Raw genomic sequence first — 19,008 nt, forward strand, 5'->3', positions numbered from 1 at the left:
GGTAGCAGTCGCCTTTTAGCAAGACACTGCTATCCTCATTAATTAGTCTCCCCATTAGTCAAAACTTTTGAGAAGATTTTTCTATTCTATTTTATTTCTCAACCAGTGTGAAATCGTGAACTGAATGAAAGAAATATTCCACTTCAGACCTTCTGATATTTGTGGAAAAGTATCAGAGGTATTCTTCCAGAATATTCTCTGGTAGTTTTCCAATAAAACGTTTTATTTATTATTTTAGAACTTCTATTTCTTAAAGAAAAGAAAACAAATTATTTGGTTTCAAAACAAAAAAATCTCAACTACTAAGAAAAATGTATACGTTCGCTTAGCAGTTCATTCATTTGTTACTAAAAGGAATCTATTGTAATTAAATGTCATCCTCTATAACTAACAAATAATTTACTGAATGCAATTTTTTTCTATTAACTTTGAGGATAATTCATTGATTGATGTTCCATTATCCTAAATCCAGAGTTATATTGTACTTAAATAAACTTATAATTTTGCAAGTATAATTTGATACAATAATAAAACAAACCAGTTAATTTATTCAAACTAAGCTCAGAATTTCAAAATTTGGCGTCCTGTTAATATTTCCCTTGCAATTCATAAAAAAAAAGGTCAGTTGCCATTAATTGTTTTAAAACAAACCTATTTGTATATAAATCTTTTTTATACAGTATTTGCTCATTTAGTTCAAAAGTAAACTAAAGTTTTATTAACGGCTTTATTTTGATATACCAAAAACAAGAAAAGTATTCATATTTTTAACTTGATAGACTAAAGTATCGATACAAATATACCCTACTTTTTTCCTGTTTAGCCTCCGGGAATTACCGTTCAGTTATTACTTCAGAGGATGATATGTATGAATGTAAATGGAGTGTAGTCTTGTACAGTCTCAGTTTGACCGTTCCTGAAATGTGCGGTTAATTGAAACCCAACCACCAAAGAACACCGGTATCCACGATCTAGTATTCAAATCCGTATAAAAGTAACTGCCTTTACTAGGACGCTGAAATTCTCGACTTCCAAATGAGCTGATTTGGGAAGACGTGTTCACCACTAGACCAACCCGGTGGGTTAGTTATACCCTACTGTAAGAACGTTAATGATGTTAAAGAACAATTTAGATTCGGAGTAACAGTACAAGGTGAAAAGATAAAGATGCTACGATTTGCTGATGATATAGTAATTCTAGCCGAGAGTAAAAAGGATTTAGAAGAAACAATGAACGGCATAGATGAAGTCCTACGCAAGAACTATCGCATGAAAATAAACAAGAACAAAACAAAAGTAATGAAATGTAGTAGAAATAACAAAGATGGACCGCTGAATGTGAAAATAGGAGGAGAAAAGATTACGGAGGTAGAAGAATTTTGTTATTTGGGAAGTAAAATTACTAAAGATGGACGAAGGAGGAGCGATATAAAATGCCGAATAGCACAAGCTAAACGAGCCTTCAGTAAGAAATATAATTTGTTTACATCAAAAATTAATTTAAATGTCAGGAAAAGATTTTTGAAAGTGTATGTTTGGAGTTTCGCTTTATATGGAAGTGAAACTTGGACGATCGGAGTATCTGAGAAGAAAAGATTAGAAGCTTTTGAAATGTGGTGCTATAGGAGAATGTTAAAAATCAGACGGGTGGATAAAGTGACAAATGAAGAGGTATTGCGGCAAATAGATGAAGAAAGAAGCGTTTGGAAAAATATAGTTAAAAGAAGAGACAGACTTATAGGCCACATACTAAGGCATCCTGGAATAGTCGCTTTAATATTGGAAGGACAGGTAGAAGGGAAAAATTGTGTAGGCAGGCCACGTTTGGAGTATGTAAAACAAATTGTTGGGGATGTAGGATGTAGAGGGTATACTGAAATGAAACGACTAGCACTAGATAGGGAATCTTGGAGAGCTGCATCAAACCAGTCAAATGACTGAAGACAAAAAAAACAAAAAAAAAACTGTAAGAACTAAGTTTTCCTTACTGTCAATGCAGATCTTCACTAAAGTAAGATTAAACTAATAAAAATCGTATCATTAATCAAACTCAGTGCATTTAATATCATTTTTTTAATTTTTGACTACTGGGATTGAAAAAAAACTGCGCTCTGAAGAACAAAAATCTAGCTAGTATATAAATAATATAATACATGCTATCCATCACTGATATAGTGATGGAAGATATAGCATATCATATGTTGTATGTGTATAATGTGTATACATGTATAAAATAGTTAAGAACCAAGTTATATAATATACATCTATCATTTGGTTCATTAATTAGAATTAACTTACGATTATATTACATAGCAAATAACATTCGATACTTATCTATGTCACTTTAATAAACAGAATAGATCGTAGGACGATAGAAAAATAAAACTAATAACATTCTTATTATTATTAACAAAAACATTTGAAGTCATTCGAATGTTAAATGAAATCTGTATTATTGATGTGCGCCGACTTGTCTCATAAACAGGTTACTTTCCATTTAATTAGTTTTAAAAGCAAATATTAATTTTATAGTGTATAATTTTTACAGTCGGTAGTACAAAATTTTACCAAAATATTATAATATATACAATATTTCTAGAAATAATGTTTCCAATGTGAGATATGACTCGGATAGAGGAACGCAATAGCCAGAGCAATCAGTGTTTGTGTAGATTCCATTCACTTAAATCCCTTTATCTAGCTGTATTCGTACCCTCATTAAACTTTACAATCACACCATACTCACATTTATTCCCTAACAGCACAGCAATTGATCTAAGGTAGATTTGACTAACTTGTGTAGGTTTAATAACTGATTAATTAATAAATTTTATTATTACAATTATTTATTTTTTAAAGTACAATTATCAGTAATAAGTGTAATTACCCAATTTGTAGATCATAATTCGACGGCCAGTTTGTTCTCGGTACGGTAGTACACTCACCACGTCAGCATCTCCAATAAAGCCTAAATCGAGTGGGTTGACATTTGCGTAAAAGTGAGGATTGTTTTCACGAAAATTTCCATAATTTACCAACTGTAAACATAAATAAATAACATTTGTCAATAATCTGATATGGGATATGAGAAATTATTTACCTACTAATTAGCGAAGAAATTATCATTGTTAATGTATAATGATAAATGAAATCTGTATTATCGATATGACCCGGCTGGTCTCTTATCAACAGTATATTCCTTTTTATTTAGTTTTAAAAGCTAATATTAACTGTAAAGTATATATTTTTTGCAGTCTGTAGTACAAATTTTACCAAAATTGAGACCATTTACCCGTCTACAAAATAAAAAAAACTTCTAAAACATATTGATAAATTAATTTGTATTTATTGTTATTAATTTAATCCATGTATTTTATTAAATAATGATGGTAAAAAAGCGATAATTATATCTGTAAATCAATACGTGGTAAGAAGTTACTTATCAAAGTAATCTAGGTGAAATAGCCTTAAAGAAAATGAACTTAGTAACAGTTTTGGTCATCTTTACTTAAGCAGCAAAGAGAATAAAGCAATATCAATTAAATACTCGGTTACTTAGACACGCCCGAAATTTTTATCATTGTACAAATTTCCGATAACGATGGCCATACAAAAAGGTTTAATGTGTACTCTTTAAATATTATTTTCACATTAAATACTTACTATAAATATAATAATGTAGACAGATACGGACCGTATTATCGACTTATCATTACTTGCAGTAGAAGATTACGTGGATAGTGACAAAGACTCGGTTTCTGATAAATTGTGAATCCTATCGATTTATTATAAATAATTTCTGTAATTAAATAAGTATTCAAAACAGAGAGTATTGTCTCTCTTTTTCTGTTTAGCCTCCGGAACCACCGTAAGATATTACATCAGAGGATGAATGAGGATGAAATGTATGAATGTGAATGAAATGTTGTCTTGTAGAGTCTCAGGTCGACCTTTCCTGAGAAGTACGGTTAATTTAAACCCAACCACCATAGAAACACCGGTATTCACGATCTAGTATTCAAATTCGTATAAAAGTAGCTACCCTTTACTAGAATATAAACCTTAGAACTCTCGACTAAGAAATCAGCTAATTTGAAATGTTGAGTTAACCACTAGACCAGTCTGATGGGCTAAAGTATTTAGTCGGGAATTAATGGCATAACTTTTCCGGCTACGCACTACTTGTTTGATTATATTTAACTTTTTTTTCTTCTTTTCAGCCAAGATGCTCAGCAAAATAAATAGTATATAGATCACAATTTCAAAAAAAGTTTTCGAATTTTTTAAAATTTTGGGGCTCATGCATCAGGTTTTTTCATAGTTAAAATATTCAATAAAATTGATTTTAAATAAATTGAAATCGAAACTTTTTCAGTGATTTTTAAAATTTGGGAGTTTTGAGCACTAAAAGTGTTTTGAGCATTAAAAATTTGAAAATGCAAAAAACGTTTTTCATTTTTGGGTGCTCCCATACTAAAGGGGAATCTCATTCGTGTAAAATTAACTTTTAAGAAAATAATTCCTAAGTGGCGATAATAAATTTAAAAAAGGACTTTTTTAAATTATTTAAAAATACAGAGATACAGCCATAATTCTAAATAAACAAAGTTGTAATTTTCGAGGAAGGGATGAACATTTTGGCTATTGTTTTTCAAGAAATACTGATGAGTAAGGACTTTCAAAAAAATAAGATTTTTACATTATAAATGCTAACTTCAAAAATGGATTTAAATTTATAATAAATAAAAAAAACTTATTAAAAATCGAAAAAGATATTTTTTTACCACAGACCATTGAAGTAGGTTGAGAAATAATTTTTTGTAGTAGTTTGAAGGCCTATTTAGGTAGGAAACATAGAAGCAAAAAACTTCCTTTAACTGCTTATCTGAACGTAGATATAGCTTAATAAAGAAAAATATATAGTCATTTTTTGGAGAGGGAGTAATATAAAATAAATCGTTTTGATAATTTGTGATCTTTATAAAAAAAAAAAATTAAACTTAAGAAAGATTTTTTGCTAAATTGACCCAGTAAATATTTGAAATTTTATTTCAGTCAAAACAACCCCACCCCTCTTTCCAATTATTGCAAAAATTTAATACTTTTCCCTCCGAAGGTAGTACGTGTCTACCAAGTTTGGAAAAATTCGGTGTACGGGATCCAGAGTCATAAACCAAATACAGGCCAACATTCGTTCAATGTTGACCGTCTGACCAAAACAGTTTTTTGAACATCGGAGCACTGAAATAAGAATCTTTTTACAGATTATTTACAATTCATTTGAATTTATTTTCTTTTGTTAGAATTTTTTTTAACATCCCCTTAAATACAAAACTACTAATAAGACCATTCATTGTTTTTACCGATTTACATACATACTTTCCATTTATCGTTGCTATAGCAACATAAATCGCTACAGCCGGTCAAGTGAAAAATGGAATTATCCATTTTATAATAAAATGTTTTTTTCACAGTCTGTTATGCTAAAATGCAGTTTGTTAAGATCAGATCAGAAGCAAATGTAATAATCGATTTATTGAATAACCACAATTTTAGAAACGTAGTAGAAGACGACGATGTAATATTGTGGTTATTAAGGGATATTTTTAATGTAATAATCGATTTATTGAATAACCACAATTTTAGAAACGTAGTTGAAGACGATGTAATATTGTGGTTATTAAAGGATATTTTTCATTAAAAGCGATAATAAAAGGGTTTATTTCATCTCATTTGCCGGAGAAAAAAAAAATTACTTCATAATTAAAATCCAAAGTAATTTCTAAGAAATAATTTTACGAACAAAAAAAAATCGTAATTAATGTTATTTATTTTCTAGGATTTTAAAATTTATAATTTTTTTATTTCAAACTACCATGAATTAAAAAAAAAAAAAAAAATTATATTAAATATCATGAATTTAATAAAATAGTAATTCGATTTAATGTTTTTAACATTTTCTATTTTTATTATGAACGATGTTTATTAATTTATCACCGTATATAATTATTAATTAACTTATATCTAAAAAAAAGAAATTAATGAGTAGATAAAGTGTTTTTTTTTCTTTTTTGTATAATATTTTACATTTAATTGAATGAGAATTATAAAATTAATATGTTATATGATTTTAAACACATTAGGCAACACATTTCAAGTTGTTATATTTATATTCATTTCTAATGAAAGAACTGATATTTTTTTTTTACTTCCTTTTTTTATTTTTTTTTTCCTTGTACGAAGAAAAGGAATTGTTGGGATCGCGAAAAATTTCGGTTATCGGTTTCAACGGAAATGTCCATTCTGACCACCCCTGAATCCATTTTGATTAGTTTCAACATGACATCTGTACGTACGTATGTGTGTATATACGTACGTACGTATGTATGTATCTCGTATAACTCGTATAACTACGATTAGCCGTAGGATGTTGAAATTTTGGATTTAGGACTGTTATAATATCCAGTTTTGCATCTTCCCTTTTGATTGCAATCGACTGAACCAAAAATATCCAAAATAGCTCAAAATCCAAAAAAAAAAATTGGATTTTGGACTTTTAACTGCAGTAATAAGCCCTTAACAAAATAAGTGGTACTTATTTTTATTTTTCACAGTTATGGTCAAATGAAATCTTAATTAATGAAATATTTGGATCTTAGAAGAGGGGAAGGCACATCGGTTCGAATCAGACTTCATCTCCTTTTTTTATTTTTAAATAATTTAGATAAATTGATTTATTAATAATTTGAAACCTCTAATTGTAAAAATAAAATTCATGATAAATAATATTTCAGTAATAAAAAAAAAAATTATGAAAAAATATCAGAAGTTATTAATGAAATAAAGTTTTATGTATTTTTCATTTTTTTTAAATGTGTATACGTAATTTAATAGGCGTACAAGGAAGTCATTTGGTACCCACATCAAATAATATTTTTTTAATAAATAAAAATAAAGTTTTGCTTCATTATCATTATACAAAAAAGTTCTTCCTCTTACTTTCTTAACAAATTCTGAATTAAGATAAAAAATTATAAAAAAATTATTATTTTAAGGAAAATTATTAATCTTATAAATAATTATTACTTAGTAATTTTGTGAACTACAATCTTCAACATTTTATAATAATAAAACATTATAAAAATTACATCTTTATTTATGTTTTGCCCTTTTTTTTAATAAACTATTTATTTTTAATAAAAACAGTGAGCTCTTTCGAACTAACCGATTCGTCATTGGAGTATTAAAAAACAAATGAACTCGATCATACTTGAAAAGCATTTTCTAAACTACGTAAAAATTACAATTAGTCAACACTATACACAAATCAGATAATTTTTAAGTGACCTTAATTAAGGCAAAATCAATTGATTTTGCTTCATTATTTGATTTATTTAACTTATATCGTACCACTTACGAAAGAAGAGCTTGATAAAAAAAAGTTATCTAAAGTTGTATAATATCAATAATTTTTTATCTTTAGATACGGCAAGTTTTCTTTGTTGTTCAATTAATGTATGGCCGATGAATCTCGATACTTTGTTTTGACATTTCAAACAAAAATTTTTATTCTTCTCTCACTGAGGTATGCTTAGATCATTATGAGATATTCTTATCGTGTTAATCACAATTGAAACAGTCAGTAATTTTTAGGAAACTGATTGCGTACAATCAAACCGGTTTTATTACGCGCGCGCGTGCACGTAAACACTCACGCGCGCACACACACTCTCATACACACACAAACGTTTTTACTAAAAAATAAAACAGTGATGTAAAGTAAATCAACAGACCAATAAAACTTTATTAAGAATTTTAAGACAATTGTCTTAGCTTAATTCGTAACAGTTTGAGGTTACTCTGAATATCCTATATGTGCTTTCTCCAATTCTGCTTTCCATGTATTTTCCTAAGTAGTTTTCTCAGGTTGTATTTTCATTTAACATCATTCTAGGATATGTTTCTCTTTTCATTTTAAATGCAGAATTTATAATTCAGCCTCATTCACATCCAGTTTTAGATATTCTGAGTGCAAATTTTTCTATGTTTTTAGGTATATTTTTGTACTTTAAAATTCTTTTTGAAGTTAATAATAACCAAACCGGTATAAAATTTATTAACATTTTTAGTTGTATGTTAGTTTGTAAAAACCGTAAACAAATTTACCTTATAGTTAAATGTGAAATAAATAATAAATATACATATTAATTTATTAATTATTCAGTAACAACAGCCTGATACCCTACAACAATTACTAATAGATGCATAATGAAGTTTTTAGCGTATCCTACCGGGACTCGAATCCAGAAACTCCGGACGGAAGGCAGAGATGCTACCATTCAGCAAGAGGGGGAGCTAGAAAACTGTGATGATAATAATAATAATTATAGATAAATATCGGTGATTCACGAAGACTGCAACAAACATTCAGGACATTTTATACTGGTGAAACTCCAAAGAAAATTCATTTAAGCATAAGAGTTAATGCTGGTCAGCGAATGTTGACTGGCGAAATATTTTGCTCTGATTTCCCCGCTAGCGGTAAAATTAAACCAGATTTTAATTCTTGGGACACAAGTTAAGGGGTAAATTTAATGATTTTATATGAAATCAGAACTGAAAAATAAAAAAAATAGGTCTAAATTTTTAATAGCTTTCAATTTTTTAATAGCTTTATGATTTAAAACAAAAGATTGAGATTAAAAAACACACTATTTTATGTTTGACGTAAAATACCCTTGTTAAATGGGTAGTAAACACATAATCATTATACAAAACCTACAGAGATTTTAATTATGTGTAAAATGTTTGAATAAAGTCCACAGAGACTAAAAGACAAACATAAGAATTTCATTCATTTATTTACATGCAAGTATATATAAGTTTCCCGTTTATAATGTTCAATGTTTATGAAAACACTATTAGTGATTTATGTTTAAGGTCTAAATTTAACAAAATTAGTTTCCATTTTAAACTTTAGAAATTCCTTACTAAGACGTTTATCAGGTGCTTTCAAAAGTGTTAATTCTTAATAAAATATCTAAATAGAAATTTCGAAAGATTATAACAGTCTAGTTGACATATTGAACGACTGTTTGTAAAACTCGAATTGTTATACTATAATTTGCAGTATTAACATTTTGTTTTGTGTCTGAAAGAGGTTAAAGCCACCTTATTAAAATGAATAAATTTATACGAAAGTTAAACAATACAAATTCAAACTTTCCAATGTAATCGTGTTTCTTACGAAATAAAAAAGTGGCATTTAAATAATATAATGCAATTTTAAAACATTAAAAATATTACGCAATAAAATTCGTCTAAAACTTATACTAAATATCAATAATGAATGATATAATCAGTCTGTATTTATCCACAAATAATTACAAAAAAATCATAAAATTTCACGGTATTTATCATAAACACCATAACAAATAAATTATTTACTACTAATAGGAAAGAATATTTCTATGACAAATTATATTTTTCTTTAGTCGAAAGAAAAGGATTAATATGAGTAAACGTATAAAAGAAAGTATCATAATTTTATAATCAACGGCAGTTAGGCTGAACCAGACAGACAAAAGAGTACATAAAACTTTTATGTTAGTGTGTATTTTTGTGAGTGTGTTCACTTGTTTAGCAATATAACTAACTGAACTAGTTGCGGTATGAATTTTGCAATTAAGATAGGCTATAAACAAATGACTGTAACTCTTTCACCTACATCTAACTTACTTTTTCCTCACCCGTTCCTTTCGATCAAACCAACGCGAGATAGGACTATATACATATGCGCATTCACTCAATACATGCCTTTCCCTTTCTTAAATTTATGTTAATTCCTTTTCAAGTGATTTTTCTCAGATCAGTACACTATGATGAGAAGTAATAAACCAACCCGTTCTTCTCAAAAGTACATACAAATGAATAATAAAAATATTTTTTTAAAAATAAATAAAAAATATATATTATAAAATACCTTCATCGCATAGAGAATATTGATTAATTTACCACTATAAAACAAATTTCACAACAAAATCACTAAAGGTACTTCTATATTATTACGTCTATATGTAATATGCCGATATGGGTACTTATGTTAATAACAACAGTAATAAAAATGAAGTGGCTAAACAATTTGTTTTTATTAAAATGGTCGTTACACAACATTTTAATTATAATAAAGTAATTTAAATAATAAAATTGAAATCATATTTTATTGATCATAAATCTAAAAGTTGCGAAACAGTAAACGGTATTTTTAAGTTTTAATAAAATTAAACAGGCAAAATTGATTGTACCAGCTATTTTCTATAAATGTAGAAAATAGTCCTCGAAAAACTAACTTAACAGTCATCCGGCTAATAATTCTTAAACAAAAATATTATGGAAAAAAATAAAATAATTCTTAAATAAAAATATTACGGAAAAAAACTATCCGTAGTGTATCGAACTTCTAACATTAGTTACTTAAAAAAATCTTAGCAAATACCATAAAAAAAAGAAAATGTATCTTATCGAAGTAATTTAAAGAGATAAAAGACCTATTTCTATTATTTTTACTCATAAATTTCGATGAATACAAACTAACATTTAATATATTACGTTGCATTTTCTTGAGTTAGACGTATACGGGCTTTCTAATAACAGTGTTTTAGAGAGCTTAAAATAAGCTATACTTATACATATCTACCAAGTAATTAATTATTTACTAAATTTCATTAAATCAAAAAAAAAAAGAATTTAAAATCTAACATAAAAACTATTCGTGGTTAAATAAAAGAAACTGAATTATACGGAGTTTGACTTCACCCTTCAGTCACGTAATTGTAAAAAATACGCATAATATATTATTAAAAATATTAAATTTTAACTAATAAAAACTAAGCACCGTCTGTATTCATTTTAGTTTTAAAAAACGTTTCCTTTGTAATGAAAAAGGAATTGATTTTTTCGTAGCTTCCTCAAACTTCGTAGACCTTCAAATTGTGGTCATGTAAAAGCCGTATAAGAAATATTACTTGTAAAAGAACACGTAATGAATAAAATTAAATTTTTTAAACTTTTCTTTTCAGTATTAAAAAGAGTAACATCATTTGCATCTGTTTTGAACTGATAAAGAAGAATTAAACAGATAAATTACAACTTCGGACCCTGGATCGAAGTTCCGGCCCTATATTTCTATAAATAAATAAAAACTGTACGCGATTTTTATAATTCTTTCAAAATTTTAACAATAATTTTTTGATTTTTTATTAATACAAAAAACAAAGCTTTTTGAATGTCGTGATAAACTCTAGCTAATTTCTTAAAAATCTTATTTATATATTTTTCACTTATTTAAGTGATTTGATTATACATACCCGGTATACATATACCGGGTGATATTCAAGTACGGAAACAGCTTTATACGGCGTATCTAAGAGATATTTGGAGGCAGAAAGAAATGGGGTTCAACCCTTAGAAAAATCCTGGTTATGTTTGGTTTTTAATTTTTGTTCGCCACCTTAAATAAAGGTTTTGATAATAAAATTTACGCATTAATTAATCATTTACTTTACTTTTGTAATCATTTATTTTATTAAATTTTATTTACTTTGGTTTTATTGTACTTCAAACCTAAAAAAAATCTGTATTTTCGTCACCGAAGGTTTCTTGTTTTACATTGGATATCATGAAAACTACGAAATATACAATTTTGGGACCTCTTTAATTCGATTTATCAGGCAAAAAAACCCATAAAAAACCATCAAGTTTAGTCTTTATATGACGCCTTAAAAATTTCAATATGATCTCATTTCACCGGGGGAAGTGAAATCCGGGCGAAAATTTTCGTCAGCCATAACTCGACAACAAAGCGTTTTCGGACATATATTTGTTAAGAACGTTCTTCCTTATTTCATGCTCTAAAATCAATTCCCAAGTTATTTCTATTTCCTCCTGAATTTCTCTCTGCATATTTATTTAATTTTTTTTTTTTATATTACCTTAAGGATAACTTATATCATATATACATATTATCTTACAAAGAAACAGAAATAATTTTATGACACGTTTTAAAAGTAAAAACAAAAGAAAGTTTATATAAACATGGGTCCGGAAACGCTTTGTTCCCTTTCACCCTGCCTTCTACGCCCATGGGTAAATTAAACCCATATTGAAGTTTATAAAATTATATAATATTTTCCAATATTGAAACTATACTTGTTTTAATTTAAAATTATAAAACAGTACACTTCCTTAAAAGTTTCAGTCGGTTTTTATTTAAACAAAAGTAATATTTCTTAAATACTTATTCCGTCAAAGTTAAAAACACATTTTATCAGAATTAATTTTCTATAATTTACTTAACAAAATTATTGTGAAAAGAAACCTAAAAAATTGTGCTTTTCTTATCAATTTTTTGTATGTATTTCAGTAATTCTATAATAAATTACATGAGATAAATTCTAGAACCTGTTTAACAAATTTTTCAGGTAAAAAAAAAAATCTCCCTTTTGGCACGCCGGAAGACGGAGGTAGTTTTCCCCGGTGCTAAGTAGGGGATAAAAAAGATTTCCACCTTAAAGTTAAGAAAAACTTCAAATTTACTCAATACGACAATGGTTCCATGTGAAATAAAGTTTCACATGTTTAGTATACGACAAGTCCCATCTTCTTACAATTCCAGCAACATTTTGGTCATCCCTTGCCGTAAGGGTTGATCATATCAAAAATTGTTTCAGACAAAAGTTTAGTTAATGTTTAGAGAATTAACGACCACTTTAAACCGATTCGATACTGTGCCTATTAAGGGAGGTATGATTTTTTTGTCTTTGAAACCCCATTTTTTCCACCCTCTGGACCAATGATTGCTGATATCAAAAAACTTTATTTAGTTAAGTTTTAGATTCTTATCCAAAGAATAGGAGGAACTTTAAACGAATTCGATATTTTACTCAAGAAGAAAGTTATAGCGATATTTTTTTTTCGAAAAAGCCCCCATTTCCACCCCTATGGCCCGATTTTGACCATTTACAAACTCGACCGAGATTTTGGATCGTTATATTTTATGTAACAATTTGAAAGTGATTAGCGTAAAATTACGGCAGTTATCATCTCCAGAAGAAAGTGATATATATATATATATATAAACGTATATCGCGAGTATACTGCTAAAAGTGACCAGTCAAGAAATGTACTTTCTAGGAAATCACGATGTAAGGTTCTATGTGATTTGAACGATCTAGTTTAAATAATTTGTTTATGTGAGTATGTTTTTCCTCTTAATCAATCTGCATTTTTCATATTTGGTAAATACTTGTAAAAATGTTATTGTATACAGCGATGATGGGGTGGGGAATGACTTTGTCACAAATACATTTTCCGCTTAATGTGACTTGGTCACTTTTTTATAAGAATTATTAATGAAAAACGGCAAAGTACATGTAAAATATGGTTTTTTAATCAATGAATCGCAAACAACAAATAATATTAGAATAAAAGTTTAAAAAAATATTAAAAAATAGAACCAAATGTTACAAAAAATGGATAACACAAATTAAAGAATCACAAGCTTATTATCACATTTCCATTAAAACTATTCAAAACTTAAAAAAGAATTATTGCCAAGTAATCAGGAGTAAAGCACACAAACAGAAGTACTAATTATAACTTACAATTTATATAACAAAACAAACTGTCACAAAAATGAAAAAAAAACTTTCAATACCTAGCATTATTTTTACTCAATACAATTTTACAGAAAATGACAAACTTGCATATTCAATTAAAAACTATTGACAACTATCATCCTCATGTAATGAAGAATAAAACCTAGACAAAAGAATTACAACACAGCAATATTTCATTAAAAAAGTAAAAATTTTTACAAAATAAAAAATGGCTTACTTTGTTCAACTACTTACTGGTAACTTTATTCAAAATTATTGAAAACAATAGCCTAAAAAATAATAATTTTATCTAATAAAAAACTAAAATAATTTTTCTGAACACAGTAACCATTCACTCATAAAATTTAAAAAATTAATCTAAAAATTCGTCCAAATCGCTGGAGTTATAAATAGCTGGTTCTGAAGCACGATCTTTCTACATTTTGTCTGTCGGAAGTGACTTGTACCAAGCATGAAATTCTTCAGAAATTACATTCGTAGTGCACATCTTATTAAGATAATTATTTTTGTATTCTGAAATCGGGATTAGCCTTTTATATAATTTTGGTAAATATGCCTTAAAAACTGAAGGACAACTGCCACAAAAAGTTTGAATAACTCGGAATTCTTGGTCCTCATGATTATACCTCAAGAGAATGACACCAGGCTTTTCTTTTTCATATCGTAAAACTTTAATTTTCAACCAGTTTACCTGTTAGCCTTTGGTGTTTATTGATTTGTTCTTAACAATCTTTGCTGAAAGAATTTTCAAATCGATAAAATCTGAATAATTCAACTGTTTAATTATGTACCTGCCACTAGTTTTCTTTTTCTCTCTACAGGAATGGGCCATATGTAAAATGTTAATCCAGTCATTTAAAGAAAAGGGTGAAACATATCTTTTGGCATTCTCTATTGCACTGTTCATTGAATTGCATTCGATTAGTGTGATCCTTTTCCAAAAATTTGTGTTCTACCACTTGGAGGTGTGTAATCTTAACTAAAGATAGAAAAAGAGCAGCTATCAACTGGTTGCGGTTCTTACAGCTACAGGTATCAGAAAAGAGTGAAATTTTATTTACCTGATCAGGAATTCGCAGTAATCAGTGAAAAACTGCAGTTCCAATCTCACAGCTTCCTCTTTGGTCATTGAGCTCAGACCAATCAAACAATACCTTTGTTTGGTGGAGCAGCTTCATAAATTGTTAGATTGTATACACAAATCTTTCTATTGGAGTACATTTGTGAAGCTTCAGAGGAAGGTAGCTTGCAAATCAGATCTAACATTCATAAAACTATTGTCATTTACTGCACGCAATTTATCTTCTTCTTTTGCTCATGTGCTTCATTTTTCTTTGTACATGAGCTTCATACTCAGCCTTCATTCGTTCATCTGTGTTTTTTCATAATATTTACAAATTATGCATTAATTATAATTTCTTGGGCTGAAAAAATAAAAGATTGTATTTTTCACAAAAACATCATCTGTAGGTAATTACTGAGACAATTGATTCATTCATTTTTTAATTTTCCTCTCTTCCTTTTTCCTCTTCTATATAGATTGATACATTTTTTTAATTGATATATTAGCATCTCGGTAGCACCTCCTGGTTGATTTTCAGCAATAGTGGGACTCGATAGTCAGAAAGCTTTCAATACGATTCTTGACTCTTTGCATTACTGCTGGTCTGTTTTGTTAAGAGGTTCCTTTTTCCTGCTCATATCTGGTTGTTTAAATATTCCAGCTTCATTTGCTCCTACTAATGCCTTTTCCATGGCTAATGCATAAAGTCTTTAAAAAAAAAGAACGTACTTATTCTTTACCTTTCTGAAGAAAATAAGCTCTACTGTTCATTTTTATTTATTCCTGATCAACTACGTATTCTTCTGGTCTTTTTCAGTTCATTTGAAACATGGTTAATTAAAAAGTCTTTTTGACAATAATAATAGAGTCTCAAAAATGCTGAACAAATCTCTTTCTCAAATCATCATCAAATTTAGAACACTTCCACATGAATCAAAGTTCACTTCTTTTGGTGATTTACCAGCCTTTGTACCTTTATTTGTTTTATAAGAATGGCATGATATCCTGTTTTTGTTTTTTTTTTTTATTTTGTTTTTCTCCCAGTTACTTGGATCAGATTTTCTTAATCTGGTTAATTTTTTATTTTTCTTTCTACATTCTTCTTAAGACGAATTCGATTTCTCAGAATCAGATGGTTCGTATAAATCATCACTACCATCTTCTGTTACCATTAAATCTTGTAAAATCTCAAAATTATTATTATTATTATTATGTTTGTTACTATTATGTACAGAACTATAAGCTGGCCCAGTCCCACTTTGTAAAACTTCACTCATTTGGATAATAGAACTAGATGGCTAAGGTAACTTTATTATTTCTTTATATTTTTGGCAATTTTCTGTGAAGTAAAGAGCAATAACTAACTATTAGTTGAGTAATTTGTCACAGATTGAGAACTATACTGGACCTAAATTTTTTGTGTAATGAAATTAATGTTGAATACAAAAGTGTATTCAAACTAGTGATATTGAAATGGAAAATCAGAATAAAATAAACATTTCAGAATGCCTCATATCCTAGAGTGAACAAATCTGTAAGAAATACATTGTGAACTTTAGATGAACACTGTATCATTCATCTTAAGTTGAATGACATCATATAGTAGAAACATTACAAAAGAATTAAATTTTGAAGTCAGCTTCTCTTCTGAAGGCATAATAGCACTGGCCTCACTAGATGTGGTATAACCAGTTAATAAAACTAAACAACTTGACTAGTCTACAGTAAATTAATTTTGCCCTGATAAGAAGTTTGTGAATAATAATGCAGTAGTTAACAAACTTATTCTCTGAAAACACAAATTCATTTTTATAACCATCTTGAATGAGAAGCCTATCACATAATATTGTAAATACACCAGTTAAAATAAAAAACCTAATCTGCAATGAAAATAGCATTCATATTCATTAGGTTAAAACTATAACTTACTATTAACTAATTCAGTTTCTAGGCCTAATTTAGTAGTTTAACTTTTAGCAAACAAAATATAGCAGATTTCATGATATTTGTCATGTTTAAAAAAAAAACTACCTTCAACCAGCATGTCAGGGTCGGCACTGCGGAAGCTACAGTGCTCTCTCTCTCTATCTATCTATCTCTATCTCTCTCTCTCTCTCTGTCTCTCTCTCCCTCGCAGCTTCACATGATATTTGTCATTTGTTTCACCAAGTACTTAATGATATTTGTTATTTTTCAATGTATAATCAAGGCTTTTAATAGTTTATGGTTTATACTTACGTATAAACCAACTAATGTAATTGCATTCTTACCTTTATTATCTTCAGTTTTCCTTTTTTTAATCATTTCAACCACCTCTCTTCATGTTTACTAACAATTTTACTAAAAACTTATACCACAGGATAAAACTCAGGATACAGAAAAATAACAGCCATTACAGGTTATGTCACTTAAGACATCTGATTTAATTATTTTCATTCAGCTGAAAATGTCAAAGTGCAATTTGCCATTTTACAAATAACTGTGTTCTACAAGTAAAATTGACTAAGTACAGATAGATGGTCACATTTAGTTGTTAACTGTTATTAAAGAGATATGCTAAGACATAAAAATGATTAAATGGAGTTAATCAATTTTATCTTTTCAGATTATGTGGCCTGGTACTTGGTCATTTTGAAGTTTGTTTAATATGGTTGTTTTACTACAGATATTGACTTGGTCAGTTTTCTTTAAACAGATATTTTTAGAACAGTTGGGCTCTAACTCATTTTCAGATTTTTTTGACTTGGTCACTTTTAGCAGTATACCCACGATAATATAAATGTATATATAAATTTTTGAACTGACGGTGGTTTTAGGGTCTGGGAGATGTGAAACGCGAAGATACGTCGAAATTTTCCGGAAGTCGAATCATGGTACCCATTACAATAGGTAGCTTTCTTATGAAATCTACCTAAAAAAACGAAACCATCAAATCTACTACTTATACTTCATTAATTTCAGTATGACTCTATGTTAACCTTGAAGCAGAAATCAGGGTGAAAATTTTTCTTTAGATAAAAATAATAAAATCTTTTCCGAGTTCTTTTGATTTCGATTTTTTAAGGCGTGCTACGGTGTACGACACCGCGGCTCAACCAACGCAGTAGCAATAGCAACCACTGCCACTGATACTATATGTGCACGTGACTGGCCACATCTGCTTCCATAAAATAAAAAAATTGACCACAACGGATAATGAAAGCAACCATTTAGCGCCGGCGAAGCCGCGACGAGGATACTGTATATACAGTATTAACTCACCGGCTTGGTCTAGTTGTGAACGCGTCTTCCCAAGTCAGCTGATTTGGAAGTCGAAAGTTCCAGCGTTCAAGTTCTAATAAAACCAGTTATTTTTACACGGATTTGAATACTAGATCGTGGATACCGGTGTTCTTTGGTGAGTGGGTTTCAATTAACCAAACATCTCAGGAATAGTCGAACTGAGACTGTACAAGATTACACTTATACATTCATTTACACTCACACATTTACATTTACATTTACACTCATACATATCATCCTCTGAAGTACTCTCTGAAAGGTAGTTACCGGAGGCTAAACAGGAAAAAGAAGTATATACAGTATACTTGTAAATATGTCTATTTTATTTATTTATTTTGTGAAGGAAGTTCTTTCGTTATATCAGAAGTAAGTTTATTCCAGATGACTTAAAGAAACATTTTCTTATGCACATTTTAATGACTACTTAAAAATCGTTTTATATGTTTTACTCATAATTACTTTAATTATTATAAAGTAGAAAAATCAATTTAAATCGTTCTGATATTCAAAGTATTTGCAGGTGAAATTTAACGTGAAAGTAAAATAATAATAGTAAATTCTTATATTATTATTAATAGGAACTAAATATATAATTAAATATAATAGGAATTTTTATACTAAATTCACATCATTGTACTTCAGACAGGCTTATTTCATAATATCTTGTTGTTGCTTAAATCAAAGCCAAATTTAAATTAAGTAAACTTTTGAAAACAAAAATTTTTAAAGTTTTATATATATATATATATATATATATATATATATATATTACTTTTCATCGTATTGAGAGTAATATTCGTCTAAAAATATCTAATTTTTCAAGTTGATGTCAGTAAGAGTTTGTACTAGGTAGATTTTGTTTTTAGTTTAAGTTTAGAACCGATTTTTAAAAAAAACTCGAAATTTAAATAACTGTAAAGTATACAATTTTTATTTTTTAGTTCGGTTTTCTAATCGGTTTCACTATATTTTACGACTTTCCGAAAA

The 19,008-nt window shown here is 28.4% G+C and overlaps 1 protein-coding gene across 1 annotated transcript in view; it reads right to left on the reverse strand.

The window, feature by feature from the left end:
• Positions 1–19,008, reverse strand: part of LOC142320517 (alpha-tocopherol transfer protein-like) — a 141,057-nt gene that overhangs the window by 37,922 nt on the left and 84,127 nt on the right. The window contains exon 4 of the mRNA XM_075358392.1: positions 2,888–3,038. Within this exon, the coding sequence (XP_075214507.1) occupies positions 2,888–3,038 (151 nt within the window). The remainder of the gene's footprint in view (positions 1–2,887; positions 3,039–19,008) is intronic.

Source organism: Lycorma delicatula, chromosome 2 (genome assembly GCF_047948215.1).
Source record: "Lycorma delicatula isolate Av1 chromosome 2, ASM4794821v1, whole genome shotgun sequence".
Lineage (NCBI taxonomy): Eukaryota > Metazoa > Arthropoda > Insecta > Hemiptera > Fulgoridae > Lycorma > Lycorma delicatula.